Genomic DNA, 15,154 nt, shown 5'->3' with positions numbered 1-15,154 from the left:
AGAAGATAACACTTTAATGAGAACCAAGGACTGTTTATGGTTAGAACACACAGTCAAAATCTGGGAATGGAAGAGCCAGATGTCTTCTGGGACAAGGAACCTTCTTTGCCTACCCACAACAGCCAGACTAGGCCTCCGGACAAGCAGGGGAGCGTGGTAATCAGACATCCTAGGTAAAGATCAAACAAGGTAGCAGGCTCCGTGTTCAGCTCACAAGCCCTAGAACAGGAAACGCACATCAGTCAGACGCAGAGCCTGAGGCACATGTCCTGGATCTTCCAAGCAGACAGCATGACAGTTTTCTTCATCTGTGACTCAAGCATTAAATCCCACCTCCACCCCTTTTCCCACACACCCTTCTCCCAGGCAACAACCCTGGCATGCAAAATCAGGCACTTACCCAAGTAATCATCCATCAGGGAGCCGATAGCAAACTGCAGGAGGGATGGTAAAAAGGAAATGAAGCCAAGGTGAGCACAGAACTATCCTCTAAGCCCCAGCCCCAGGCCTTCTTCCCTCATCTCCTCTTTGTGGCAGAAGAGCACAAAACCCCCAGGAAGTCTAGGTGGTGAGAAATCAATAGCTCCTGGCTCTGCCTGGTGCAGTAAGGGAGGCAGGCAAGAGACTCACAATGTCATTCTTATCCACACGGGTCCCCACAATCTTCAAGCGGATCTCATCATCCTGCTGAATCACAATGTCCTGGAGAGGAGGGAACAGCATGCTCAGACACCCCCCAGCAAACACTCTCCCTCAAAGCAGCTCATTCTCTCCTTTCTCTGATTTCTTCCTACCCACTCACTTCATCCATTGTCTTGTAACATGGTGGGTTGGAGTTAGGATCAAACTCCATCTCTGATGGGATGGACTGAAAGGAAAGTGAGACTCAGTCAGCGCTTTAAAGGGATGCTGCAGTAGATGGTCATGAATGGGTGTCTCTCCTTAGCCCGACCAGCGTGCCCAGACTTACATGTCTAGAGATGAAGCAGGACATAGGTCCAATTTCTGTGAAGAGCCCAACCTAGAAGGAAAATGAGTGACCCTCGCTTTTGCTTTTGTTCTCCAAAAGTCTTCTAAGTTTCCCATCTTTATCTGATTCCTAATGAATTCTCCATGTATTGAAACCACTCCAAACTATAACATTTGTTTTCATTTCTCTTTTTTCAAACTTTGGTGAAGAGGTGAGGCCTGGGACTTGTCAGTCACATCACCGTGGCCACTAGACTTAATTTCTCTGAGCTTAAGCTTCTATAAAAAGGGATAAAAGCACCCACCTCCCGGAGTCACTCTGAGGTTTTACACATTACCTGGTCCACAGTAATACTCAATCAGTGGAGGCTACTATCATTATGACTATTAATATATTTTTGAGAGAGAGAGAGAGATCCATCCCTGGCTCCATCCATTGGGGCCAGGGATGGAGCCTGCAACCAATGTACGTGTCCTTGGCCGTAATCGAACCCAGGACCCTTCAGTCCGCAGGCCGATACTCTAACCACTGAGCCAAACCAGCTAGGGCATGACCATTAATATTGACTTATATGACTCTGAGTGAGGTAGGGTGAGACCACACCATTTGACAGGTGAGAAAACTGAAGCACAAAGAAGCAACGTGGCCAAGGATACAGTTAGCAAGTGGAGTTGAGACCCACACTACATCTTCTGAGGGACCATCCCACTGCCTCCCCTATGTGTGGTCTCACCTTGTTGACCTGAGTGACAACAGCATCCACGACTTCCCCTTTAAAGGGCCGGAAAACAATGGCCTTGTACTTAACTGGATATAAGACAAAGCCTCGGCCTGGCTGGATCACACCAGCACCAATATTGTCAATGGTGGTGACAGCAATTACAAAGCCATACCTGCAAGGAAGATGACAAAGAGGAAGGCACTGTATGTGCAAGAGCCTATAAAACCATCTGCAACAAGAGTCAGTGAACCTGGGGGTAGAAGGACAGTACAAAGGGGAAGTAGATGGCACCCCCTGCTCCCAGAGAGCTTAGTGGCCAAGAAGACAGGACACTAAGTATCTATAATGCTAAACACTGCTCTCATAATTTCACAATAAATGTCCAAAAAGGCTGCAATCCTTGAGCCAAAAGACCCTCAGAATCTCCTGGTAGGAACTTATTAAAATGAAGATTTCCAGGCCTGTCCCCAGAAAATCTCAATTATGTAGTGACAGGATGAGGCTCAGGAAAGTGCATGTTCAAGAAAGGGCCCAGGTTATTCTAGTGATGGAGGCCCAAGTAATCCATAGCCTTAGGCTCATCCCAGCTCATGCACACATCACCATGAGAGGCCTCTCTGTGCAGAGCCCAGAGATGTGCCATGTCACGTCCCTGGGCATGGGGGACATAGAAAACCAGCAGAATCATAGGCGGAGAGCAGACACAGGAACGGGGATTAGACTGTGAGCTCCAGGAGGGCTGGCCTCACTCTATCTTTCACTGCATTGTTCCCAGCGACCAACACAGGACCTGGCACAAAAGACATCTTTAGCAATGTCAGCTGAGGGGAAAACGTCTTGTGATCCAGCTTTGCAGAAGGCGCCCCAGGTACACAAAGCAGGAAGCAATTGAATGCCTGGGGCGCCTAGGAGCCTGTGAGAGGGTTCCCCAAAGTAGGTGGCAGGACCTTGCAGAATGAGTAGGAGTTGGGGTCGGGGCTGCAAAGCACAGGGCGCCGTGTGCCTATCGATCAGACGGCACAGAGCGCGCGGCACTCACTTGCCGGTGCAGGTCCCCTCCACCTCGGTGAAGAGCTTCTGCTTCACCGTGTTGAGCAGGTTGGGGCCAAAGTAGCGCGGGTGCAGCAGGATCTCGTGCTCCAGGGAGATCTACGGGGAAAGTGGGATGGAGACCGGGCACTGCAGGGAGCTGGGGCAAGAAGCGGGGCCCCCGTCCCCGCGTCCCACCTCGCTCCTCCTCGCGACCCCGCCCTCGCCGGCCCCGGTGCCCCGCTCACGTGGTAGAACATCTTCCCGGAGCAGTTAGGAAACCCGCCGAGCCCACACCTTCGCGGACCCAGCGCCTCCGCTCAACCGGAAACGCACACAGTCGCCGCAAGGCCGACTTCCGGGCCTCCGCAGACCCGATTGGACCTCGCTGTGCGCGGAATCCACGAGGCTCCGCCCCATCCGCCCACAAGCGACCAACCCCGGGCTCTCTCACGATAACGGTGCGCAGGATAGATGCTGAAAGAATGCTTTTAAACGGAATTAGTGAATTAGTGAGAGAAGGCATAAATAAAGCGCTTTAGCAGAGTGCGTCCATTGAGCACTCCAGGTAGGTGGGGTCAGAATGGAGTTAAGTGGTAGGACACCCAGCTGGTGTCTGGGAATTGCTTCCATGGGGGGGAGGGGGCGGGGACAGAAGGGGGGGAGGGAGCACATCGCAATTGGAGTCAGAATCATTAGTAATAAATAGTTAAAACTCATCACTTCTTTTTTCCCAACAGGTTTGCCTCCAGAACAGAGGTGTGTCTGAAAACCACCACCAAATCAAACCCAAAATGGGAAAGGCAAAGAGTGATATCAACACCGTCATTGGACACACAGATTCTGGCAGGGCTACCACTACTGGGCATCTGATCTACAAATATGGTGGGATCAACACAAGAACCGTGAAACATTTGAGGAGGCTGCTGAGATGGGGAAGGGCTCCTTCCACTATGCTTGTGTCTTGGATAAACTGAAAGCCAACCATGATGAGTGTGGTATCACCATTGATACCTCCCTGTGGAAATTCAAGATCAGTAAGTATTATGTGACCATCATTGATGCCCCAGGACACAGAGACTTTATCAAAAACAGGATTACAGGCACATCTTAAGCTGACTGTGCTGTCCTGATTGTTTCAGCTGGTGTTGATGAATTTGAAGGAGGTATCTCCAAGAATGGGTAGTCCCGGGAACATGGCTTACACACTGGGTGTGAAACAACTGATTGTTGGTGTTAACAAAACGGATTCCATTGAGCCACCGCCCTATAGCCAGAAGAGATATGAGAAAATTGTTAAAGAAGTCAGCACCTAGCCCTCGCTGGTGTGGTTCAGTTGGTTGGGTGTCGTCCTGGGCACCAAAGGGTTTTGGATTCAATTCCTGGTCAGGGCACACTGCCAAATTTTGGCTTAATCCCTGGTAGGGGGTGTACAGGAGGCAGCTGATGGATGTGTTGCTCTCACATGGATGTTTCTGTCTCCCTCTCCCTTCCTCTCTCTAAAAGTCAATAAAAAATATTTTTTAAAAAGAAGTCAGCACCTACATTAAGAAAATTGGCTACAACCCTGACACAGTAGCTGTGGCTATGATTGAAACACTTCCATGTAGCCTCTTTGTGTGGCTGGGCTTGTTCAAAGCATTGTGGTGGGGTTCTAAGAGCAATTATCCCCAGAGGACCAAGCAGAAGCTGTATCCCCTTTTATAACTTAGCCTCGGAAGTCATATAGCATCACATCTCCCTGGAGGTCACAATCCCTCCCAGACTCAGGTGAGAGACCTTTCCCTATGGAAGAAGCATCAACATCATACTGTGTGATGAGTATGTAGAAGGGAAGATCTTGTCAAGGCCATCTTGGAAAATATAATCTGCTGTAAGAATAGAGTCTCTGCAGCCTAGATAGTAGAGAGAAGCCCTTGTGATGATGTCTGTCATCACCTGTCTTCCAAAGATTTACACACAAGCAGCAGGTTTCAGCCCTGGAGGGTAACCTTAAGCAAGCAAGGATCATCCATGCCAGCTGCCCCTCTTCCTGGTTCTGGGCTCTTTCTATGCCACCAGTTCTTCCAATAGCTAGGATAATCCTGCCCCCAACTGAGTCCAAATCCTCTGCCCATGGGCACTACAACAACTCTAAGGACCACGTTGGCGACACTATGAAGACAGGTCTACGATAGTGATTAAGAGTGTGGCTATAAAGATATGCCAAGATTCAATCTCAGCTCTGACTTGTATTCACTGTGTGACCGTGGCCAAATTACTTAACCAGGCTGAACCTGTCTCTTCTTCTGTCTCATAGGGATAAGAAAGGCTATTATGGAATTAGAGATTATATCTTGAGCATATTGCTAGCACTTAACAAATGCTAAATAAATGATAGATATTTTTCTAGCTTCTATGAATACACAGATACATAGAAGCAAAGCTTTTTAATCTTTTTCTTTGGGGGAAAGTTACTGCTATAAGAAAGAAATGTCTTTGGTTTTCGCTTTAAATTCCACATACAGTTTTTCATGTGCTATAATCTATCTATGCTAGCTTAACACCTCTATTCCCTAAATAAAAGCTGTTATCAAAACACAACTGATTGAATGATGCTCTAGAAAGATGTTCCTGGTATCCTGTAGCTCTGTGTGCCCCAGCTTTGAGAAGCAATGCCACCAAGCTGTGCCCTGCTTAATGGTGCTCCTGGGGGTGAGAAGCCTAAATCCAGGGCATACTTGGTTTATTAAGCTGTGGTGACCACTAGTGTGCATTGACCAGAGGGAACACCTTTTTCAGATTTTCACAGAGGTTAAAATAACTGTAATTTTAAATATCCAGATCCAGTATGCATGGTAACCCTAGAGTGTATGAAGCACACAGTCTTTTTGCCCAAACTCAAACTCACCTTCATCTGATCCCTTTTGCACCTATAAAAACACGATTGTTTTAGCTTCCCAAACAGCCCGTGTTCCTTACTGCTTAACAACTCCAGCAACCCTCTTCCCTACAGGGGGTTTTTCCTCCAGTCCCCAGCTTTAAATACCATCTACATGCCAATGACACTCCCAACATATATCTCCAGCCCCAACATTTCCTTGATCTTCAGGCTCACAAGTCTAACTGGCTAAGGGGAATCTCTACATAAAGGGTGAAAAACAGAACTCTCAAATTTTCTCTCCATGGTCCCCATCTCAGAAGATGGTTCTTTCAGCCACGTCATTGCTCATGCTAAAATTCTGGCCATTGTTCACTCCTTTTTTTCTCTTGTTCCTCAATCTCCTTTTTTGTTTGTTTTTTCCCCTCCATTTTTTTTATTGCTTTGAGAGAGGAAGGGGGAGGAAGAGAGAGAGAGAGAAACATTGATGTGTTGTCCCACTTATGATGCATTCACTGGTTGATTTTTTTAAAAATATATTTTTATTGATTTCAGAGAAAGGAAGGGAGAGGAAGAGGTAGAAACATCAATGACGAGAATCATCAATTGGCTGCCTCCTGAACACCTCCCTTACTAGGGATTGAGCCTGAAACCTTGGCATGTGCCCTGACTGGGAAACAAACCAAGGCCCCCAGATTCATGGGTCGATGCTCAACTACTGAGCCATGCCGGCTGGGTAACTGATTCTTGTATGTGCCCTGACAGGAGATCAAACCTGAGACCTTTGCGTATTAGGACAACACTCTCACCAACTGAGCTACTCAGCCAGGGCCGTCGTCTCCTAACTTAATTTTAGCAAATTCTGTTGATCCAGCACTTCTCTCTGGCTCTACCACCACTACCCTTGTGTAACCACCATCATTTCCTGTGAAACTATTTCCTTAGCTTCCTCCCTGCTCCCGCCTTGATACCCCATGGTCATTTCTCCACAGATAAGCCAGGATAAGCCTTTAAGAGCAAGAATCATATGAGAACACTTCCCTGCTTAAAACCCACGAATGGGTTCCCATTACACTCAGAACAAGATACAAACGCCTCACTGTGGCCCATGCAATCCCATGCCTGCCCATCGGTGTGAGGCCAGATTTTCTGCATAGAATCAAAATATCTCTTAATGGCTTGAAAACAGAAGCAGACGTGTGAATCCCACTGTCTTCTATTAAGCCAGTCATTAAAAATTCTTGGAAAAATGTAAAGCAATGCCACTATTTTCACTACACGTTTTCTGGTTTTGGAAAATAAAGTGATTTTTCATTAAAAAAATAAAAATGTTACTTATGTTCGTTTTAATTCCTATGCGATAAATATTGTGTGGCTTGCAAGAATATCTTGAGGTGGGGTCTCCAGCTGAGGCCAGCGAGGCCTGCGTGTCTCCAGCGTAGGGGTGGCAGGAAGGTGAACTGCTCCTAATCCTGGTCAGGTCTGGTTGGAGCCCTCTGGTTGGAGGGCTTGGCTGCAGAACGGAGTGGAGATGCCAGCGTGCGGGCCGAGGGGGTGAGAGCAGTGGGTGACAGGCACTGAATCAATCCTGGTAACCCTGCCAACACGTTGCTCTGGTCAGAGAAAAGGCAAGTATCACTAACTCCCGCCTTACAGCCCTTTCCTTTGTCTAGGGACTCTCGGATTTCTTCAAAAGTGGCCATGCTCTTTCCTCTCCTGTCCTGGGGTATTTTAGGGCCTTGAGCCCACCCACTCCCTTCCAATCAGCACTTGTCCAGTATGCCTCAGGCAGAGGGGGCACTATAGAGTGCAGGCTAAGGACGATGGAAGCATTCACGCAGCTGCTGGTTCCCTGGTACCGCCATTACTGCGTCAGGAGTCCGATCAGACCGCGGGGAGCGAAGCAGTGGGGCACCTCCAAATTTCTGAGGGTGTAAGGAACCTTCAAGAGACAACTGCAGTTCACAGAGGGGTAGCTATTGCCCACGGTTGCGGCAGAGCCGGATCCAAAACCCGGGCCCCCTGAGCACCACACCAGTTTGTTGGCTCTCTAGCTCCCGGTCACCCTGTAGCTGACGCAACACAATACTCTGCGCGGAGAAGGGCCCCGCGCCCGGCCGCGAGCTCAAAGCGCTCGGCTCCCCAGGGCAGCGTCCCCGCTCCAGGTAGATAGAGCAGCTCAGCCAATCCAGAGGGCTCTGAGGCAGAGAAGGCGGGACGAGGAAGAAAAGTTTAGGACAGGAACGCCAGCCAATCCGGCGCCTAGTGTCTGAGCGACGGCCACCGGTATCCACTTGGAAACGCCGCTCAGAGACGGAGGGTGGCCAGTGGACAGCGAACCAATCCGAGACAAGGGAAGGCAAACTTGAGCCCGTTGCATCTGAGGAGGTGGGAAGGGGCGGAGTTCGCCCAGAGACTGCTCGGTGGTGGGTGAGGGATCAGCTTTCTCTGCTAGTTCCCACCCTAGGGCTTCTTGGCCCCTGGAATGCGAGAGAGAGGCTCAGGGAGGTCCCGGAGTGGGGCGTAGAGGTATCGCCCGGGAAGGCCTGGGAGCGAAAGAGACTCCTAGTTGGAAGAGCTGCTGGAAGCCACCGGGTGGGCATCGAGGAAGCGGAGGCTGGTTAGGGGGAGGGACTTCCGGGGCGGGGCTTGTTAACTGGGTGGGGCCTGTGTTCAGGTTAAGTTAGGGGGCGGGGCTAAAAGACCACTGGTTGTGACCTAAGAGAAAAAGATAGTAACTTAAGTGAGCGTTTTGGAGTCAGGACGGTGTTGCTAGAGGTTTGGGGGTGGCAGATGATAGGGCTGATGTTAAGGTTTGTGGGGAGGTTACCAGCCCTAACCCACTGTCATCTCTTCCCAGGGAACCACTGGTGGGGACCTCTCTAGGGACTTTCCCTTCGTGGGGTGCTATGGAGTTCCCAGAGCACAGCCAGCAGCTGCTGCAGAGCCTTCGAGAGCAGCGTTCCCAGGGTTTTCTTTGTGATTGCACCGTGATGGTTGGTAGCACCCAATTCTTGGCCCATCGGGCTGTGCTGGCCTCCTGCAGCCCATTCTTCCAGCTTTTCTACAAAGAACGGGAACTGGACAAAAGGGATCTGGTGTGCATCCACAACGAGATTGTCACGGCCCCAGCCTTTGGGCTGCTTCTGGACTTTATGTATGCTGGCCAGCTGGTACTGAGGGGGGATACCCCTGTGGAAGACGTGCTGGCAGCTGCCAGCTACTTGCACATGAATGACATCGTCAAGGTGTGTAAGCGGCGTCTGCAAGCCCGGGCCCTGGCAGAGGCAGACAGTACCAAGAAGGAGGAGGAAACCAGCTCACGGCCCCCTAGTTTGGAATTTTTGTCCAACACTTCCCGTGGCCCTCAGCCCTCCTTGGCATCTGCTGAAACATCAGGCCTTTGGGGCAAAGGGGAATGGAAAGGCCCTGCTGCTTCTTCACCTACTGTATGTCCTCCAGATGAGCCACCAATCCCCGCTGGGGCTGACACAACACAGCCTGGCGTGGAGGTTGACTCACTGCATCTACGGGCACCTCCTCCACCAGTGGCTGATGTCTCCCTTGCCAGCCCCAGTAGTTCCACGGAGACCATTCCGGCAAACTACTTCTCTTCCAGCCTCCCAACAGTTTCAGTGGAGCCACTGGCTCCCCTTGATGTGGGTTCTGAGAGTCTGAGGGTGGTGGAACCAAGGGGTACTGGAGGACCATTGCAAGGCTTCTATCCCCCAGCTTCCGCTGCAGCCCCAGTCCCAGCCCCAGTTCCATCCCAGGCTCCAACCCCAGCAGAAGCTGAGCTGGTCCAGGTGAAAGTAGAAGCTATTGTGATTTCCGATGAGGAGCCGGACGTGTCAGAGGAACAGCCTCAGGGGCCTGAGGGACTGTTCCCACCTGGAGGGGCAATGTATGGTGGACAGCCCCCCCAGCCGGAGGCTTTTGAGGAGCCACGGGCAGCAGGATTGGAGGAGGTGGGGCCAAGTGACCACTTTCTGCCCTCAGATTCTCACCTACCCTACCATATGCTGCCAGGTCCAGGGCAGTATCATCGAGGATTGGTGACCTCACCCCTGCCTGCACCCCCCACCCTGCATGAGCCACTTTACCTGCCTTCTGAATATGAAGCAGCCCCAGGAAGCTTTGGTGCTTTTACTGAGGATGTTCCCACTTGCAAGACATGTGGGAAGACCTTCTCATGCTCTTACACATTACGGCGACATGCCACAGTGCACACACGTGAGCGACCCTATGAGTGCCGCTACTGCCTGCGCAGCTACACACAGTCAGGGGACCTGTACCGCCACATCCGCAAGGCTCACAATGAGGACCTGGCCAAACGCAGCAAACCGGATCCAGAGGCTGGCCCCCTCATAGGAGTGCAGCCCCTCCCTGGCTCCCCTACAGCAGACAGACAGAACTCTGGTGGAGGGCCACCCAAAGATTTTGTACTTGGCCCGAAAAACTAATATCTGGGGAAGCACCAGCTGATGCTTGGGCCTGCTCTGGCATTGTTCGGGCAACACAGAAGGTTGGCAGCATCTCCTTTCCCCTGCTGGGTGACAGAATGGATTCTGCCCAGGCAGGGGGTTCCTCCCGTCCTTTTCTTTACCCAGCCAATTAGCTGGACCTTAGGGGCGGAGCATCTCTCCAAGGGCACTGGGAAATTTCCTGGGTGTAATCCTTTCTCACTCTGCGTTCTGGATCATAAAGCTAGCAGTGAAAGTATCTCATTGAACTGGTGTTGGCTGGTTTCTTCCACAAACCTGCATGACTCCTGGCTCTTTCATTCCTCTCCTCTAGGTCTTTTAAGAATATAGACATCTGTATTTTGGGTAGGGGTGGGAATCAGGTTGCTTATGAGGAAAGAAGTGACATAGGCAGAGGGCAATGTAGACTTTACTTAGGAAAAGTATACTAATTAGGGAATCTTCCACAATTATGGTTTGTTGTTGTAGCGAGTTCCTGTGTACTGGGCTGTATTAGGCATTTCATATAAATACTCATTTAATCCTCAATAACTTTATGAGGTATTAGCCACCCTTTTCCCATCAATAAGGAAACTTGAAATTCAAAAATTAAAGTTAACTTGTTCAAGGTCACAGAGCTAGTTAAGGGGGAAGCTGGGATTTGAACCATGGCTTGTGACTTAAAACACCATGTTCACTATGCTGTTTTAAAAATTGTTGAAAATGTTCACTGAGAACTATGAGTTGCTTTCTTTTCTGTCCTTTTGACTGTTTGGCTTTGTGTCCTTACCTCTTTACCGCTGTTTTCCACATAGAAAGACCTTCGCTTGGCTGTTTCAACAACAGATACTGTTGATGACTTGAAATTTTTGCCTACACGTCGTAAATATGAATTGAGGTCTCTGAGAAATGGAGAGGCAGAGGGCACTAAGCCCTGTGGTATAGGTTTGTTGGGGGAGGTTGAGGGCTTTTGGTGTGGAAATGATGGGTGCTTGGGAAAACTAAAGAAACTCCAGATGAGAGCGTCATACTTAAAGAGTGTGGTGACAGCCGAGAGAGGTGAAATTACTCATGTACTGTCAACAGATAGTTGACAGTAGAGAAATGGGGACTTTGGGGCGTTGATGTAGGATGCGGGGAAAGTTCTAGAAATGTAAGAAGTTTCTGCTCCTGTCTGGTGGAGAATTCTGCTGTAGGATGGACGAGAGGGCTCCCTACAAACCCTTCTCTCTGGTGTATGAGTTACTGAGTGCAAAAAAGGCAGGAAGGAAATTTTAGAAGGTGAAAATATGAGTAAATTTTCTGAATTTCTTTTCTCTGTTTTGGGTTTGTCTGTCATAATCAGCACTGTGAATTCTTAGTAGCAAGCTGCTGTTTTTGAGTTTGAGGAAGGAGACAGAGCTGAGCATTGAAGATTTGGCCAAAGAAAGCTCCTTATCTGGGGCATTATAGGAAACAAAAGTTGATGCTTAACATGTTCATGGCTGAAAGAGTGAATTCTACACTTTTCACTTTCCTTGTGTTGGAATAACCTTTTAGTTTATTTTTCAAAAGGCTAATTTTATTTATGCTAATACATCACGACCTTAACTCTTTGGTGAAACAAGGCAAGATAACATACATGCATATAATAGCTATTCTAGCTGAGTGGAGCCTTTTCCAAAGTCTTTCCTAGAGTAAATCAAAACGCCTAAAAACAATCAGTTGCTTTTAAACGGGTGAATTTTATGGTATATGAATTATATATGGGGGCGGGGAGGATTGGTTGCCTTAGAACATGAGTTCCTAAAAGCAAGACATAATAAATGTGTTCACGTGTATATAATTTCTCTAGAGGGTCTGAAGAACACTAACCGTTGTTGCTGTCTCAGCCACCCTTAATACCTAACTAAGGAGGATCCTGTTACTTGGTGTAAATCTCCTGAAGAGTAAGCATTTGCTTTCAGTTCCCAGCGTAAGATGCATTCTTTTTTTTTTTTTTTTTTTTAAGAGAACAGTGACTGCGAGTGCATTTATGCTCATGAAGTTTTTTTCTTTTTTTTAATATATATTGATTTTAGAGAGAGGAAAGGAGAGGGGGAGAGAGAGAAACATCAGTGATGAGAGAGTCATCGGCTGCCTCCTGCACGCCCCCGACTGGGGATCAAGCCCACAACCCGGGCATGTGCCCTGACCGGGAATCAAACCCCGATCACCTGGATCCTAGGTCAACACAACACGCAACCGCTGAGCCACACCTGGCCTGGCTGCTTTCTTTTTTTTTTTAATTAAAGCAGTTGGCACACAATATTATATTAGTTTTAGATATGAGATGCATTCTTCACTGGTTGGTGGCAGTTGGAAATTTTCAAGTATTTAATGCAGCAGCCAACACAATTAAGGCCACTGTTGCCTCACTTGATATACCTGCTGGATGCTAGGAACAGTGTATGTCAGTCTGTGGAGTGTGCTCAAGAGAATTATCTTTAGTATTCACTGTTTTTGATGGTCTGTGCCATCCACAGATTCAAGGAACCACATGTCAGCTCATCTAACCACTAGTCCAACACTGATCCCCTTTTGCCAGTTGTTAAACCTGTTTGAAAGGGAACTCACTGTCCCCCAAGGGAACCTATTTGTATTGTTGATAGCTCTAATTGTTGGATAATACTTCCTTCTACTGAGCCAAAATCAACCTCCTTTTATGGGGAGGGGAGGGGACAGGCCAGGCCCCAGCCTATTAAGAGTTTCACCCTGAGGGGAACGGGTCATTGGGGAGAAAAAGTGACATCTGTAATACTTTAAACAAAAATAAAAATTTTAAAAAAAAGAAGAAAAAAAAAGTTTCACCCTGAGGAATTTCTTGCTTTTGAGCTATAAGCTCGCTTGGTTTTCAGACAACCACTCTTTTCTTTCCAGCCTTAAAGATTTATTTCTAATTTAGGATTTCCTTTCTTTTCCTAATGGGCTATTTTGTGCCTTCACTTGGTGCTAATGCCTCTTCAGTTGCCAGACTACTGGCCAAGCTCAGTTTCACAAAACACCAATTCTGCCCATCTCACATTGGATTTTGATTTAATTTTTCCAAAGCCAATGTTTACAAAGATGATTTACTTCGGCATATACTAATACATTTTTATTGTGAAATATATTTATTTATTTTTGACAAATGATATGCTGTGCCCTAAAGTGCCCCTCCCAATTTTATCAGTAAGCAATTTCAGTATATGCTTCTAAAAGAAATCTTGAAAACAAAAGACCAAATATATTATCATGCTCAATAAAACTGACAATAATTTTTGTTCAAATTTCCCTGATTGTCTCATAAACTTTTGGAATCAGAATCCAAATTCCAAGGTTTTTGGAACACTGTGCCAGGAACCGGGAGGAGACCAATATATACATATTTTTTCTATTATTTCAGTCTCAAACTTTTGTTTTTTTCAAATCAGAATCCAAAGTAGAGTCACACTTATTTGGTTGACTTAAGACTTTTACTCTATAGGTTCCCCTCTCTTTGACCTTGCAATTTACTATTGAAGAAACTGAGTTACTTGTCTTAGGGTTTCACAGTCTAGAGTTTGCTATTTACATCCCCATAGTATCATCTAACATGTTCCTCTGTCCAAAGGCTCCTTTAAAAATACATATTTAAATAACATTTAAATAGTAATATAGGTAGTATGTGGTTTTGGCAAAATTATAAAGGGGGTGGGTGTGAGTTCAGAAAACACTGTTCGAAACTGTCTCCTATGTGCCCAAGTGTAAACCTTCCCATCTGCCATGCTTTCTCTTCAATCAAGCCCTGGAATCCCGTGAGGAGACCTCCAAGGACCGAAGGTGAGCAGCCTCCCCCTCCACAAACTTCCCAGCAGAGAGATTTTGGTACCTCTGGATGATTCCTTCAGGATATGGGCTTCCCAGACCTCCAGACCCAATCAGACTGCCTGCCTTGCTCCACTTTCCTGCTCAGTAACATCTCCTTTAGGAGCTGGCCTTGGAAACAAAGACTAGAATGTGAGCCTGACTCCTTTGTCTCTCAGCAGTGCTAATAAAATGATGAGTACAATAAATTTCTAAAATTCATTCTTAAATATCAGTTTTCTTTTTTCCTCATTGATGCAGAAAATAGCTCACTGTAACTGTCTTGAAACACACACACACACACACACACACACACAATCGGAAAGCAAAAACAGCCCAAAACAAACAAAACATGCAACTGTGACAAAATTTTGTCAACAATCTAGATTTAGAAATTTAAGAGGCTTGGAAAGGGAATAAAATATTCTACTTTTGTTAGTTCTACCCTTGGACTTCATTAAGATGATTTGGTAGAAAATTTTTTTTTTATATGTCTTTATTGATTTCAGAGAGAAGAAGGGAGAGGGAGAGAGAGAAACATCAATGATGAGAGTCACTGACCGGCTGCCTCCCGCACGCCCCTGACTGGGGGTCGAGCCCGCAACCCGGGCCTGTGCCCCCACCGGGAATCGTAGGCCCGTGCTCAGCTGCTGAGCCACGCTCGGCCGGGAGAGAAAAGCTTTCTGTTGTAAGCTGACGGTTGCATTATTTAAGGGAATAGAGAGACACAGAGGAGCCTATTTCACTGGGAGACGGAGTTAGTGATAAAGGAAGAAGAACTTACGTATATCTGGCAAGACTAAGGTTTTTCCTTCCGCAATCTGCGGTTCTATGATTGCTAGCGACGCGCGCACCAGCAGCAGCTCCCGCAGGAGGCCGTGCTGTGCGGCCCCCTCTGCTCTGCAGGGCTCCTACGCTGCGGGCCTAGTCACACGTGGGTGGGCGGACGGGGGCTCCCGGCTGGGGAGCCGCCTGCTGAGCCCTGATGGCATCAGATCCGCAGCCTGCACTCGCGGCCCAAGGCAGCTTCCAGAAAGTTCTGAAACAGTGCTTAAAAGGCACTAAGGAAGGAGAACCCGTTCTCAACTGAGCTCTGGCAAAATACAAAGTGACAGGTAAAGAACAGACTTATGTTTTTATCCTGCTCTTCTATGGTACTGTTTCTAGGAGACTTAGTAATCCGTCTTTCCTAAGTGTTTCAGAGAAACAAGCATACTATAGCTACACACTTATTAAAAACTAAACTGTTTACTTGGGTGGGTTTGTAG

General features: G+C 47.7%; 2 protein-coding genes across 2 annotated transcripts; one reads left to right on the top strand and one right to left on the bottom strand.

Moving 5' to 3' along the window:
* Positions 1-3,078, bottom strand: POLR2G (RNA polymerase II subunit G). The gene is made up of 8 exons (XM_016216345.2): positions 2,969-3,078; positions 2,731-2,840; positions 1,704-1,863; positions 971-1,021; positions 803-868; positions 631-702; positions 401-434; positions 1-219 (listed from the first exon to the last, which is right to left on the bottom strand). The coding sequence occupies exons 1-8, from the start codon at positions 2,978-2,980 to the stop codon at positions 206-208; spliced, it is 519 nt and encodes a 172-aa protein (XP_016071831.1). The 5' UTR covers positions 2,981-3,078; the 3' UTR covers positions 1-205.
* A 5,349-nt stretch (positions 3,079-8,427) lies between these two features.
* On the top strand, positions 8,428-11,734 carry ZBTB3 (zinc finger and BTB domain containing 3). The gene has a single exon (XM_016216402.2). The coding sequence runs from the start codon at positions 8,490-8,492 to the stop codon at positions 10,041-10,043; it is 1,554 nt and encodes a 517-aa protein (XP_016071888.2). The 5' UTR covers positions 8,428-8,489; the 3' UTR covers positions 10,044-11,734.
* Positions 11,735-15,154: the final 3,420 nt, after the last annotated feature.

Source organism: Miniopterus natalensis, chromosome 11 (assembly GCF_054644295.1).
Source record: "Miniopterus natalensis isolate mMinNat1 chromosome 11, mMinNat1.hap1, whole genome shotgun sequence".
Lineage (NCBI taxonomy): Eukaryota > Metazoa > Chordata > Mammalia > Chiroptera > Miniopteridae > Miniopterus > Miniopterus natalensis.
Note: the sequence above shows the minus strand (reverse complement) of the source record. Positions and strands in the feature narration are given on the sequence as shown.